This window comes from Hirundo rustica, chromosome 28, assembly GCF_015227805.2.
Source record: "Hirundo rustica isolate bHirRus1 chromosome 28, bHirRus1.pri.v3, whole genome shotgun sequence".
NCBI lineage: Eukaryota > Metazoa > Chordata > Aves > Passeriformes > Hirundinidae > Hirundo > Hirundo rustica.
In genome coordinates this window covers 2,556,058-2,570,538 of record NC_053477.1, presented here as the reverse complement: position 1 = coordinate 2,570,538, position 14,481 = coordinate 2,556,058, and the positions used below count along the sequence as shown (strand labels likewise).

Genomic DNA, 14,481 nt, shown 5'->3' with positions numbered 1-14,481 from the left:
GGCCGTCTCATTTATTTATTTATTTGGATTAGCTGTATTAAAATATAACATGCTTCCAACTGCTCCGCTCCCAAATTCCCAAGGGAATGCCCTTTCTCATGGGGATGGACGTCCTTAAGCCTTTCAACGTGCTTAACTCCCCCTGCTCAGAACAAGGGGAAAGTTCCCGACTCCAGAGTACCCAGGATCTCACAGAAAGCTTTGAGCACTTGGTATGGAAGGAGTCGGGAAAAGGAATGCAGCAAAACACTGGGCAGGGAGACAAGAAAAATCTGCAGCTTTTCCAGTGACTGTGGCACTGATCTGGCTATCGAGCACCTGAGCGAGGGATCACTGAGCCTTTCAGCAGGTTCCTGACGGGCTCAGAAGATGAAAAACAAAAGGGTGGGTGCAAGTGAGCTCTTTGAGCCTTGCTTGAGGAGGACTTACCTAGTTCTGAGTTTTATTAGACCCGCATCGAGGCGCAGGGATGGTCTGAACAAACCAGGGGGCACATGCAAATTTTTGTTCGGTTTGGTGTGGAGATTAGGGAGGCTGATTGTACAAAAGGGAAAAGTTCTCCTTGGTCTCTGAAGCCTGGTGGAGCGCAGTCACTCGGACCAAGCTCTCCTTGGCAATGGAGTTGACCGAAATCCACAGCTGAGGTTCGGCTTCATGGGGAGGGGTGGGATCACAAAATGGCTCTGAAGGTGGAGCTGCCAGAGAGTGTGGGGGCTGAAACCAGCACAGGGTCTTTGTGGTTCTCTCTTTCTCCTCCACTGCCTCTCAATGAGAGCAGCGGGAACTTTGAAAGAGGAGAAGAGAGGGATAAATCCTTTAAATGCCAAGGAAAGGCCTGGCAGATGCTGGACCCTCGGAATACCATCCACTGAAGCCATGCACTGTCTTTGAGGGGCTCCATTCCCACCCCGGGTGCTCACAGACATCCTTCCTCGAGACATTTGGCCCTGTTCCACCCGTCCACACCAGGATCCCTTCAGCTCTCACCACACCTCCTCCCACTTCCCCTCAAAACCAGCGACATCCCGCGAGGCCGCCAGCCTGGGGTTACACATCCTCGCCGCCCTCGCCCAGCGACGTGGAGTGGATCTTGACGGCTGGCACTTTGCAGTTCTGGCGGGCCGGGCTCCCTGAGGTGCCCGCACAGCAGCATTCCTGCAGGAACCCTTTGCTCTTGGCTTTGGCGGCCGTGCAGTCTTTGGGGACGGCGTTTTTGGCGGGCGCGCCCTGCACGGCCGAGAAGATCTTCCACTCGCAGACCCCGTCCGACTTGGAGATCTTGTAGAAGGTTTCTCCCGATCCCACGGGGATCCGGACCACCCCTCTGCCGCTCTCCACGCTCTGGCCAGCGGGGTGGTTGAGGTTGAAGCTGGGCGTTTGCTTCTTCATTGGCTGCTTCCTCAGGAGGCACTGAGCTTTCAGGACGTTCTGGAACGCTTTCTTGAACTCTTGACTTGAGCATGGATAGATGATGGGGTTGATGCAGCTGTTTAAATATCCCAGCCAAAATGTTATTTTAAAAAGTGTGTCCGGGGGTTTGATTGCAGGAAAGAAAGAACCTAAAATGGAAAATACGCGGAGTGTTAGGGCAGAGGCGGTGAGGAATTGCAGGTAACCAAAGAAACTAAAACACTGGAAAAAATAAATAGGATTCTGTTCCGTCTCGAGAAAAATTATGGCTGGAAGCACAATTCCTGCAGGAGCAAGTGTTTCAGGATCTGTGGTGTCGTGCAATTACATGGATGTTCCATCAGAAATCAATTCCAGAGGGCTGTTTTGCAATTACAAGCATTATATTCCCATTTACAGCTAGAGAGGCAGCCAGAGGGCTGATCCAGGGACAGAGGAAAATTCCTTCCTCAGGGACTGCTAATTCAAGATTCATTACCCAAATGACAGCACTATCTTGGAGGTCATCACGAGGGGCTTCAGATGGCAAGAAAATCAGAGCATTTCTGAAGGGTTAGAGAAAAGAGGGATTAGAGCTGTGTTACAGCTAAAAGTCTTGAAAATGATGAAGTATTGGGTACTGATATTCCCTGAAACCTCCAGAAAATCTAACTATCCACATTCTGCCTCACCGAATGCAGCTGAAATTGAGAGAAGTTAAAGGAAAAAGTTCCTTCTCATATCAAGGAACACTGGAGAGGATCTCATAAGTAGAAAATTAAATACATATATATATATATTTACATATACATTTATATCTATGTATCTATATTTATTTATATACACAGATATTCTGATATATACTTGTTATGTTTCCTTCCAAAAATGATCCAAAGAGCAAGAACTTTGATGGCTCCTCAGTAAGGAAAGCACTTTGGCATTTCTTTTTCTATAGAATTATGAGTTATCTGCTGATTCAAAATCCTGGGAATGTTTTTTTCCTGATGACAAACCTTTGGTTTTATTAAAAAAAAAAAAAAAAAAAAATTCCCAGCAACAAAACTGACTTGTTTTGGAATTTATACTCAAATTTATAATAAACAGGATTTTTAGCACTGACAAACGCTTGTCTTCCTGCTTCCCCTGGAAAAATTGTAAGCACGTGGAAGGAAATATCAGTGGAAGGTTTAGGCATTGATGCATCCATCATCCTCCGCAGTTTAACCACGTCTGGGAGCAGCTCCTGAGCTCCCCAGGGATTGATCTCTTCCCCCTCCTGGCCGAGGAAAAGCTGGTAATGCTCTCCCAGGGTGTTCTGATTAAAATCTGGGAGCTGCTCGACTGCTCCAGCCTTTTCCCTCAGTCTCTGCTGCAGCACTTGCAGCAAATGCTCTGGAGTGGCCAAAGCAATCCTTAGGGTGGCTTTGCCTGTGTGGGAATGCATCAAAATTCTGCCTGGGCCAGAGACACATTGTGTGCAAGGGCAGATATTAAGGCCAGTGAACAACACAGAGAATTAATTTCAAGGGTGAAAACTCAATGCCTTAGCTGCTGTTCACCTTCCAGCTCTGCTGGAGGACACCTGTGATTCCACCTGGTCTGGGGTGAGAGGACTGGAAAAATTTGCTCTGAGAATTAAGTGCAAGAATTCTGTTTTCTCAGCCCTGGCTGATGGTGCCCAAGTGTCCAAACTCGAGCTGGCAGCCACCGAATGGTCGAGGGTTGCGTGGGAACGCTCATCCCAGCTCTGCCTGCTCCCCCTGCACTCACTGCTCCGTGGGGAAGCTGTGCACCCTCCCTGTGCAGGGTGAGGAATAAAAAACCTGCTCATCCTGCTGAGCAAAACATCAGCCCAGAAATGTGGAGAGATCCGTGGTGGCAGCAGGGCCTGAGCAGAGCCCACGGCCCAGGGAGGGGACAGCACGTGGGGCAGGCTGAGAAAGCCTCACAGGGGTCTCTGGCCTGGGACCAGGTGGTTTGGGTGTGCTACAGCAGCAGGGAGGTGACACCAAGCCAGGATCATCACGGGATGGTTTGGGGTGGGAGGGACCTCAAATCCCATCCAGTGCCACCCCTGCCATGGCAGGGACAGCTCCCACTGTCCCAGGGCTCTCCAGCCTGGCCTTGGGCACTGCCAGGGATCCAGGGGCAGCCACAGCTCCTCTGGGAATTCCATCCCAGCCTCTCCCCACCCTCACAGGAAGGAATTTCTCCCCAGTATCCCCTCTAATCCTGCCCTCTGGCAGTTTAAAGCCATTCCCCTCGCCCTGTCCCCCCAGACCTTGCCCCAAGTCCCTCTCCAGCTCTCTTGGAGCCTCCTTAGGGGCACTCAGCCTTTCCCAAAGCTCTCTTTTCCCCAGGAAGAGCAGGACATGCCACACGAGCTCTGTCTCTGCCCTGGAGCAGCTGAACCTCTGATTCCAACCTTGGATATGACCTGGGCACCGCACATGGGTCTCGCTGCCTCCCTGGTGGCTTCTGGTTGCCCCAAGCTGGCCCAGGTAGAGAAGTTTCATTATCACTATCAATATCAATCAGATTTTAAGACTAAAAAAGTGTTCTGCTAAAGAAAACAAATGCTGTTATGCACGCTCATCCACAACCTATATTTTTTCTCAGCAAATTAATGCTTCTCTCCCTCAGCGAAAACCAACCAAAAAACATTCTCCAAGAACTTTCAGGCTGAAGTCATTGGCAGATGAAAAATAACAAAGGCTTCTAGATGCCCGAATCACGCTCGTTTTTTTGGTTCCTTTCCTCATTTAAATGCAGTGGATCTGCTGCTTTCCCATTTTGTGGTGAAAAAAAAAAAAAAAAAAATAAAAAGGTGAACTAAATCCCGGTTTAGGGAATCAGCTGTGTGAGGCCAAGCGTAAAAAATGGGTAAACAATAACAATTCCTGTTTGCTGCAACTCCTCGCTCTCTCCAGATGGAATGCGAGGGCTGTGCCAAAGTCTGATAAAAATAGAAAACAGCCAGTGTCAGAGTCTGTCCCTTGCTCTTTTTTTGGGGTGGGATCTGCATGTTAATTTATTAATGCAGCCTTTTTTGGTTCATCAGTGGAGAAGCTCGTTGTTGCCTTGGAGTAACGCTCAGTGGAAGAAAACGAAGGAGCGTTAAGAGCACTGAGGCTTTGCTGTCTACAGACTCCACTGAGAATCATGGAATGGTTTGGGTTGGAAGGGAAGTGAAAAATCCTCTAATTCCAACCTTCAGCCATGGGCAGGGACACCTCCCACTGTCCCAGGCTGCTCCAACCTGGCCTGGGACACTTCCAGGGATGGAGCAGCCACAGCTGCTCTGGGAATCCCATCCCAGCCCCTCCTCACCCTCACAGGGAGGAATTTCTTCCCAATATCTAATCCAAGTGAACCCTGCTTCACCTCAGAGCCATTCACCTCTGTGTTATCAGCCCTGGTAAAAATTCCCTCTCCAGCCTCCCTGGAGGTGTGTTTGGCACCCAGCGGCCACAGAAATCTCTCTCCTTCTATTTCGGCCACACAGCCACCTCTGTAGCTCAGAAATGTCTCCTAATCTTTCCTGTTACCTAACAGAGTGTCTAGGAAAAGGGGGAAAATATTTTATTTCCCAAATCCTTGAAGGATGGCGTTCCTCCCCACAGAATCCTAAGAACGTGTTCCTTTCTTACAATTCCTTTTCTACAGAATCATGAGTTATCTGCTGATTTAAAACCTTGGGTTTGTTTTTCCTGATGCCAAACCTTTGGTTTGATTAAAAAAAAAAAAAAAAGTTTAATAAACCTTTAATGCTTTAATATTCAGTGATGTTGTTGTGATCAATCTCAGCGGCTGATGGGTCTGGTAATGAGCAGGAGGCGTTTTCACACCGGGTGACAAAGCGGTTCGTTCAGTGCTGAGCCCTCAGAACTGACAGCTCAGGTCAGATAGACTCAAAGGAGAAATAAAACAAAAATTTTGTGGGTTTTTTTTTTTAAATGATGACCATAATTAATCATGAGATTAAAGAAGAGTGGTGAATGATCTCTTTTTTGGGGTGTGTGTGAGTGCAGGGGGAGCAGGCAGAGCTGGGATGAGCGTTCCCACACAATCCTCGACCATTTGGTGGCTGCCAGCTCGAGTTTGGCCACTTGGGCACCATCAGCCAGGGCTGAGAAAACAGAATTCTTGCACTTAGAGATTTCTCAGAGCAAAATTTTCCAGTCCTCTCACTCCAGAGCAGGTGGAATCACAGGTGTCCTCCAGCAGAGCTGGAAGGTGAACAGCAGTCAAGGCATTGAGTTTTCACCCTTGAAATTAATTCTCTGTGCTATTCACTGGCCTTAATATCTTCCTTTGCACGCTGTCAGGAATGAAATGGTAAATAGTGGCAAACCTGATTAAAGTTTAAAGGCTTCACCTTACGCTGTCTCCCTGCAGTCTGTGCTGGAGGAACAGTAAAGAAAGCTTCAAGAGGTCATTTAATGCATTTTGCATCGTGGATTGAGTAAATGACGCTGGAATTCCTGCTTTGTTTTCAAAAGGTTGAGGACACTCAAGTGTCAGTAGCACAATGCAATATTGCTTCTTGTAAAATTAAATAAAATAAAATGTACTATGAGCCTCCCGAGATCTTTTGCCATTAAGTATTTCATCACTCATCCCCGGAAATGTCAGGGTTGCATTTTCTTCCCTCATCATTTATTTTCCTGTTTGTCAGCTGGAAGTTTCTTCAGCTCTGAGAGATGAGTTTGCCACGTCCCTCCTGGTGAGTAAGTGCCAATTCACTCCCAAAGATGTAATTTGACTTTGTCATTTGTCACAAGAGCTGCGGATTGTGGGTTGTTTAAAAACCAGCCCCGATGCTGTGAGTCGTTTCACTGATGGACAGCAGAGAGGGTTTTGGAACCTGCCAGACTGTAAAAACTTGTGTTGTTTACTCTGCATCATCGCTGCCAGCACCCTGGGAATCAGATCCTGTATATTTGGTGACCCATGAACACTTTGTGGTGTTAAAAACCAAAAACCATCTGAGCTACAAACCCATCTCAGATAAAAACCCATCTCAGATAAAAACCCCATCTCTGCTTCAAATCCACCTCTGCTACAACCCCACCTCAGCTACAACCCCATCTCAGCTACTAATCCATCTCAGCTACAAACCCATCTCAGATACAAACCCACCTCTGCTGCTGAATCTTGCAGCTCTGTTTAGTTTTTCTGCCTTTTCCCCGTTTTTATTTTGTGCAGCTGAACTCTGGTGGCTGAGGCGGAGCGCTGGGGTCAGGTGGGGGCGATGCTGCTCCGGTGTGTGGGGGAGATCAGGGTTGTGTCCTTAGGGAATCCCAGACTGGTTTGGGTTGGAAAGGAGCTGAAATCCCATCCGGTGCCACCCCTGCCATGGCAGGGACACGTCCCACTGCTCCAGGCTGCTCCAAGAGATCCGGGACAGCCACAGCTTCTCTGGGAATTCCATCCCAGCCCCACTCCACCCTCCCAGGGAACAAATCCTCCCCAGTATCCCACCCAGCCCTGCCCTCTGGCAGTGGGAAGCCATTCCCCTTTGTTCCCTAGTCCCAAGTTCCCCTCCAGCTCTTGGAGCACCTTCAGGCTGGGAACAGGAAAAGCGCTCTGGTTACAGGGAAGCAAAGCTCAAAACTCAGGTCCTGGGATCTGCCTTGAAGCCATCAATCCAGAGGGCAGCAGCTCTTCCAGAGCCATAAAAACCCAGAGGGTGAAGCTCAGAGGAGCACTGATATCCCCAAGGGAATTAACTGTGTACCAGGGCCTCCCTGCTCCTCTCATGGCTCTACAAACATTGATAAATATGCTGCATTTTGTGTTCCCAAGCCCAATGTTAGCTATAAACTTTACTCCCTAAGACAAGTGTTCCATACTGCATCTCAGGTCGTGACACAATCCACCCTCTGGAAAGTGTATATAAATATAAATATAAATATAAATATAAATATAAATATAAATATAAATATAAATATAAATATAAATATAAATATAAATATAAATATAAATATAAATATAAAATGTCCTTTATAAATATAAAACCAAAATATAAAGATATATAATTATAAATATAAAGTATAAAATATAAAGTATAAAGTATAAAATATAAAATATAACATGTATTATAACCCTTGTAGAGCAATGATGGTGAATATTTTGAAGGGAAAAATAATGCTGTAAAACAAAAAAAATTGGGTTTGTATTTGTTTTAAACAATCCAAACATCTTGTTATCCAACATCGAGATCAGAATTATTTTTTAAACCCAGGCCCAAAATGTCTAGGCCATCTTATTCCTTTTAGATTCAGGCTTTTAGGCTTCTTGTCCCTCAGTGATCCTAGCTCAGAGAGGAGATGTCAGAGGACCTGGACTGCTCAGACACAAAGCAATCCATACAACAGGACAGACATGGATTTTACCTACCCAGGCTTTCTCAGCGGAAGTGTACCAAGATAAAAGATAAAAATATAAAAATAATATATATATTAAATATATATATATATATATATATAGTTGCTGCAGACATTCAGCAGCTGCCCCCTGTACACACACGACCTCTCCCAACACCTCCCATATCCTCTCACTGCTCCCTTATGGGAACCATTTTTTATGGAATGAAAAAACGATATCGAGGAACCCTTGGGCAGTAGGAAATGATCCCGGACTCTGCACAATCCAATTAACACAGCCAGTGCAGGAAAAGCGGTGATGTGAGGAACTCTTGCACTTTCCAGATGTCCCTCCCAGGGGACTGGAATATTGTGGCTGTTCCAGAGGGGAAATGAGAGGGACTTTGTGCTTGGCTATCCCTGATCCACGATAAACAGACCACAGAAGGAGGAGCGAGTTTGTTTTCCCCCCCAAAAGCCCCGAATTCAGCTCTCTGCGGCACTGGGAGGGCGTCTGGGCACAGGTGAGAGGTGAAAAGGTCGGGCAGCAGGAATGGGTCAGGCTGGGAACACTGCTCTGTAGATTTGGGATATTTCAGACCTAATTTATGCTCTGTCTCATATTGTACCCACTTAGGATGGATGATATTTCTGGCAAATGTCTCAGCAAGCAACTATTTCCAGATTCGCTGCGGGCAGCTGCAGATTTAGAAGGCCGATAAAAAACCATGGGAAGGTAAACTGAGGTTTTGTAAACCCGAATAATCACATTGTTTTACAAATCAATGGAATTGTCACTCCCGTTCCAGTTCCCAAGCTGCTACTGAAGCGGATCTGGATCCCATTGCTGACATTTTGGAGATATTTGATGTTTGCCCTGAAGCCCTTACTCTTGAAATCATTCAGTAGCAATAAAATAATGATTTTCCTTTAAAAATTAAAAAAAAAAAAGAAGAAACCCAACCAAAACCAACAACAAAAAAACCCACAAAAAAAAAAAAAAAAAAAAAAAAAAAAAAAAAAAAAAAAAAAAACACCAAACCCACAAAACCCTACAAAAAAGCCCGCAGAGAATAATTTGAGAAGCTGGATCTGTCTCAGGCTGCCTCATGAGTTTGTTGTCTGTCATGATTTTGGAATCCTTGGAGCTGGAAACAAGGAATTATCTCCTCCAGCAAGAGCCAAGCGTCTCTGCCGTTATCCAAGTTGCAGGCAAATCCTGACATTTGGGGCAGGAGAATCACTCCCCACGGCCTTTCCATCATTCCCCACGGCCCTTCCATCACTCCCCACTCCTGAATTTTGCTGTGGCATTTGAGAGTGAGTGAAAAATTACAATCTTGCTTCCTGAAAGTGGTGGCTGCACCACGAGGGACGTTCCGAGCCAAGGAGCAGGTGACACGCACAGGACACCACGGGAGTGGCTCCCGAAGCAGAGCACAGCTAATCCATCTTCCCTCCCTCGTTTCTTTAGGATAAATGGTTTTTCACATTGATCCCTCCCCTCCTTTGTTGGGTTCTGAGTCACTGGGACACGTTTCAGGATTTGGGAACGGTGGAGAAACGTTGGCCCGGGGACGTCCATGGGATTTTTGTCATTAGCTGAGTTATCAACCCAGACCAACAGTGCCTTTCCAGCCCGTGATTGTGAAAAATGCCCCTTGTGGCCAGCAAAAATCCTAAAAAACCCCTTGCCATGGAAATGTCTTGGCTGTTTATCTTCATGGCTGAAGTTCTCCCCGTTCAATGATTGTGCTCTGTGACTCAAGGAGTGCAAACATCCTTCCTCTCCCTGAGCAGGGAGAAAGAGCTGGGGCTTTATTCTGGTTTCTTGGTGGTTTTTTCCCCCCCACTTTTGCATCTTTTTTCCCTCTGAGAAACACAGAAATATTAATATGGGGAGCCTGTCTCGGTGTGTGTTGCTACTCTGAGCCCTGTGACCCCCTGGGAGGTCACGTTGTGTCAACAGCAGAGATGGAAAAATGCACTTTATTTTTCTGGTTTATGTCTAATTAAAGTTAGAGTGGTTCTCTTTGACTCCAGTTTAAAAAAAAAAAAAAAAAAAAAAAAAAATCGCCACAAAATAGTAAATAGAAACCAGCTGCAGACAGGATTAGAGGATTCCCTTGACAGTGTTTGTGTCAGTTCACAAGACTAATTTACTCCTCCACCACAAACACAAACACCCTCCAGCGGATCCTCTTTTTTGCTTTCTTAATCACAAGAATGATTGACAAATGCTAAAACCTTTCTTCTCCCTTGCCTAGTTTAGGATTTTTTTCCCCCCTGTGGCCTCCTAGCTCAGAATTTCCCTTTTTATTTCTTCCAGCTTCAGAAAGAAACACCTAGACCAAGAGCTGAGCCACGGAAAACAGAACACAAGCAAAGCTCTGGGAACTTATTCTCACCTGAGTGTTTGTCAAGATAAATCATCAGTCCCGGGGCAGGACCATTTTTTGCAACACCCCCAACCCTTTTTTCCATCAGTTCTGTGCATATTTCACCTCAAAACAACCTCCAAGCACTGTCTTTTACGCTGCTGAAAGGAAACCTTTTGAAGAATTCCCAGAACAACACACAAATGTCTTCCAGTTACAGACCGAGGTGTGTTCTGTCACTTGTAACATGAAAATTTCTCGCCACTGGGGGCTTTCACGGATTTCTGGGCTCTGCCAGCTCTGCTTGGTTCTGCTCTCAGGAATGAAAACCTTCCAGGGGAAACCAAAGTTCTGACAACCTGGTGTGTTACAGAGGTTTTGTGAGCAGTGAGTTTTGCAGAGGAAAAGCAAATGTCAGCCTCACTTATATTTCCTGCACCAGGATTATCGTTTCCTGGGGTTTTTTCCCACAAACATCAAGGCAAGTGAGAAGAAGGTGCATTGGATTATTGGGCTGAAGGATTTTGCACAGAACCTCTGGAATGAAATTTAATCCAAGACAGTAAGGGGAAAAAAAAAAAAAAAAATCTTACACAGATTGAAGCTGATGCCTTTAACACCTCAGTTTCAGTTCAGATAATTTCTTATGACGGGGATACCCCAGTTGTTTCCCCAGTTATTGTCAGCAGCATCAACCAACACGGATATTGTGCCTTCCTCGATCTCCTTCTATCCCTGTTGTCCTTCCCACACCTACACCTCGAAGGTTTCTACCTTGCTTTATCACACACTTCAGTAAATCTTGAGTTTCTTGCTTGGATGCAGCCCTCACCTGGTAGAGTGGGTGTTAATGGAAGTGGAAATCCTGAAGGTGCCCTAGATCCCAGTGAAATTAATCTAGGTTTGGGGAAGTTGTGCTGCCGGAGGGATGAGCACGGCTGTCTGAAGAGGTTTGTGGAGCAGTGTCACAGTGGGCAATCTGCACTGGCAGTGGTCTGGCTGACAGAATCATGGGATTATGGTTGGAAAAGATCTCTTGGATCGTTGAGTCCGATCATCCAAGTCCACCTCTAAACGATGCCCCTGCATGGCGCCTCCCCATCTGTCAAATCCCTCCAGAGCTGGTTGATGGGACCACGTTTTGGTCTGTCCCATGCAGAGCTGCTCAAAGTTCTGTTTGCCCAGCCGTGCGTGCCGTGAGCTCCACCAGGGTTTCAACAAGGAGGGGTTTATACATCTGGAAAGTCAGATTCCTGCTGCAAGATCCTGTCAGGATCACTTCCTTTCCCTGTCCCAACCGGACCTGGCTGCGGGACAGACCCAAAAGTGGTTGTTGTCTTTTGGAAAGTGCTCTGCATCTAGATGCGAGTCCTTGGCTATTTTGAGGACTTTTTTAGTGCTGCTTGTCTGTTTAATCAGGTTTTTTTTGTCCTTAAACAAAAGCAGCAAATTGGTTTTGAAAGCCCTAAAAGCTTTAAAAATAACCCAGTAACCCCCCAAAACAGAGGAATAAAAAAATCTCCAGAGTTTCCTTACAAGGGATCAAATGAAGATGCAAAACCACTCTGGAGCCCAGAAGATTTCTTAAATCCAAAGCAAATCTATTAACGGCAGCTCTGTGTGGGCAACCGCATTTGCAGATGAAAAGTGTGCTTAATGCATTCTCCCAAACCCTTTTTTGAGTATGTTTCAGTCATCTTGGCAAGCAGCATTCCAACGTGCTGACATCCTGGCCAGCACGAGCCAGGCCCTGGGGGGCTCCTCCTTAGGAAACAGCTCCGATCCAGCACTTCCCGGTATTGACCGAGAGGAGAAAATTCTGAATTTTGGGGGTGTTTTCACATTAGCAACAGGTTTTTGTGTGTCTTGATAAATCTTAGTAAAACCAGTTAATTGAAAAAGAACAGTTATTTATAAGTTTGAAAAAACATCATTTAAAAAAAAAAAAAAGGGAAAACAAAAGCCCCAAATCTTTCTTTCCATGTTTAGGTGAAGCTGCTTTACCTTTTCTTAGTTGTCCATATTGTTGTTTTACTAACTAAAGCTTCCATAAAATCAGACTTTATTTCTCCTGTACAGCATAAGCCCTTTCCATAAGAAAAGCTCTGAAATTGAGCAAGTCACAGATTTTAGTTTCCATGTTTGAAAAACCCCAGATTTAATGGCAGAGCCCAGCTCAGTGTGACGAGCCATGTCCCTCACCCTCAGCTATAGGTATGAAATTAGTATTCTGCTTTTACATCCTGCAACTGCATCAAAGGTAACTGAGCCAGGTTTTAATTAAAATTCTAATTACTTCTTTATATTCCAGCAAAGCAGAACAAATCCCCAGCTTTGCTCCTCTTTGGAATGACAACTGGAGAATAAATATTCATCTCCAGCGTGGAGCCCGTGTTTGGCCAGTGGGCTCAAGGCGTTCCCAGAAAAGACGCAAACCAGAGCAGTATAAAATGAGTTGGAAGGACCCTCACTGCTGTCTCCTGAGTGGCCATGTGAAAGTTGGATTAAAAGATTAATCATTGCTCAGAGTTATGGTACCTCACAGGATGAACTTCCTGATAGGGAGATGGACTTTTTTTCCCTTAGAGTGGGAATCATCAGTGCAGAGCTTTCCAGGAGATCTGTGAACAGCGACTTCTACCCTGAATGTATTTATATCCTGCCCTTTTATACATTTTAGTCATCAGGCTGCAAACATAAACACACAACCCCCTAAAGATCCTGTTCCTATAGCAGGGATGGTCACAAATACCTGCTCGAGTTCACAAGGAGGATTTTCCTACGTGGAAAAAGTACAATCCTGGTTTTCAGGATTCCGTTTCTCATCACCAGAGACATTTGGTCTCATTTGAGACTCGCGCTTTTTTCACGCTCCCTGCTCTGTGGCGGTGAGTATTTTGGTTTTTGACAGCTTTGCAGGATGGAATTGTTCCCTCAGAGCTTTTCTCATCAGCGTCACCACACCCAGCCGCGAGCGCAGCCCTCCCTGCCCAGAAGGCTCTGGAAGACACACAGCAGTTGGCTCTACTTACCAAGAGGCATTACTACAAAAAACGGGAGCCAGCAGAGAACGAAGCATCCTACAACTATTCCCAGGGTCTTGGCAGCTTTCTTTTCCCTGGAGAACTTGAGCAGGCGCACGGAGAAGTGGTGCTTGCTCTTGGGGTTGGGCGCGGAGCCGCCGGCGCCGGGCGCGTTCTTGCGGTGGATGCGGAGGGTCACCTCCTCGGAACGGGATTTCTCTGTCTTCAGCCCGGAGCTCAGCCCTTTGTTTTCCCTTTTGGCCACCACGTAGACCCGGCAGTACATCACCAGGATGATGATCAGGGGGAGGTAGAAGGAGCCCAGCGCCGAGAACAGGACGTAGCCGGGCTCCTCGGTGATCTGGCAGATGGTCTCATCCTCCGGGGCTGGCTCCTTCCAGCCGAAAAGGGGCCCGATGGAGATGACCAGGGACAGTGCCCAGACACAGAGCAGCGCCAGGAGGCCCCTCCTCTCTGTCACGATGCTGGGGTACCTCAGCGGGTAGCTCACCCCGATGTATCGGTCGATGGAGATGATGCAGAGGCTCATGATGGAAGCGGTGCAGCACAGCACGTCGACGGCTGCCCAGATGTTGCAGAAGATCCTCCCAAAGACCCAGTAGCCCAAAATCTCCATGGTGGCTGAGAAGGGCAGGACGGTAGAAGTCAGGAGGAGGTCAGCTACGGCCAGGTTGATGATGTAATAGTGGGTGACGCTCTGGAGGTGTCTGTGGCAGGCTACGGAGAGGATAACCAGGATATTACCCAAAACCCCAAAAACAATCAGCCCCCCTAGAATAACACCCAGTAAGATGGCCTTGGAAATGTTCACGGGCTCCACGGAGTGGGTGCAGTTGGAGCACTCGGAGGAGTTTCCAGGGAGGAAAGCCATGGCTGGTAATGTCCATGTGAGGCTGCTGAGCTTCACGCCCTTTCCAGGCAGGAACAGTGACGAGATCAGTTCTTGGAAGGTCCTACAGGCAACATTTGCCTGGCCTTGCTGGGGAAAAGAGTTTTGAAGAATGTCTTAGAACTGCAGCACCAGCAGCAATGAGAAAGATCCAGAAACATGTTAGTGAACCTACCTTTGCTCCCAAGCGTTCACCAGAAGGGCACGGTTGATGCTCACCAGTTCCAAGCCAAATTTAACTCCTTCTGCATTTTCCTCGTGGCACACAAGTGGGGCTACACAGACCTGAGGCTATTTCTCCCATTTTCCAGGGTCATGTGATGAGAAATACTGGAGCTGCAGGTTAAAATCCTTTCTGTCTTTTGGGGAAGGTTCTGCATTTAAGGAAAGGAAACATTCCAAAGGGTCTCCAA

At 46.7% G+C, this 14,481-nt stretch overlaps 1 protein-coding gene across 1 annotated transcript; it reads right to left on the bottom strand.

Annotated features, from left to right (window-relative positions):
• Window positions 1–1,047: 1,047 nt before the first annotated feature.
• ADRA1A (adrenoceptor alpha 1A) lies at window positions 1,048–14,211 on the bottom strand. Its single transcript, XM_040087791.2, has 2 exons — window positions 13,168–14,211; window positions 1,048–1,559 (listed from the first exon to the last, which is right to left on the bottom strand). The coding sequence occupies exons 1-2, from the start codon at window positions 14,048–14,050 to the stop codon at window positions 1,048–1,050; spliced, it is 1,395 nt and encodes a 464-aa protein (XP_039943725.1). The 5' UTR covers window positions 14,051–14,211.
• Between the last annotated feature and the right edge of the window lie 270 nt (window positions 14,212–14,481).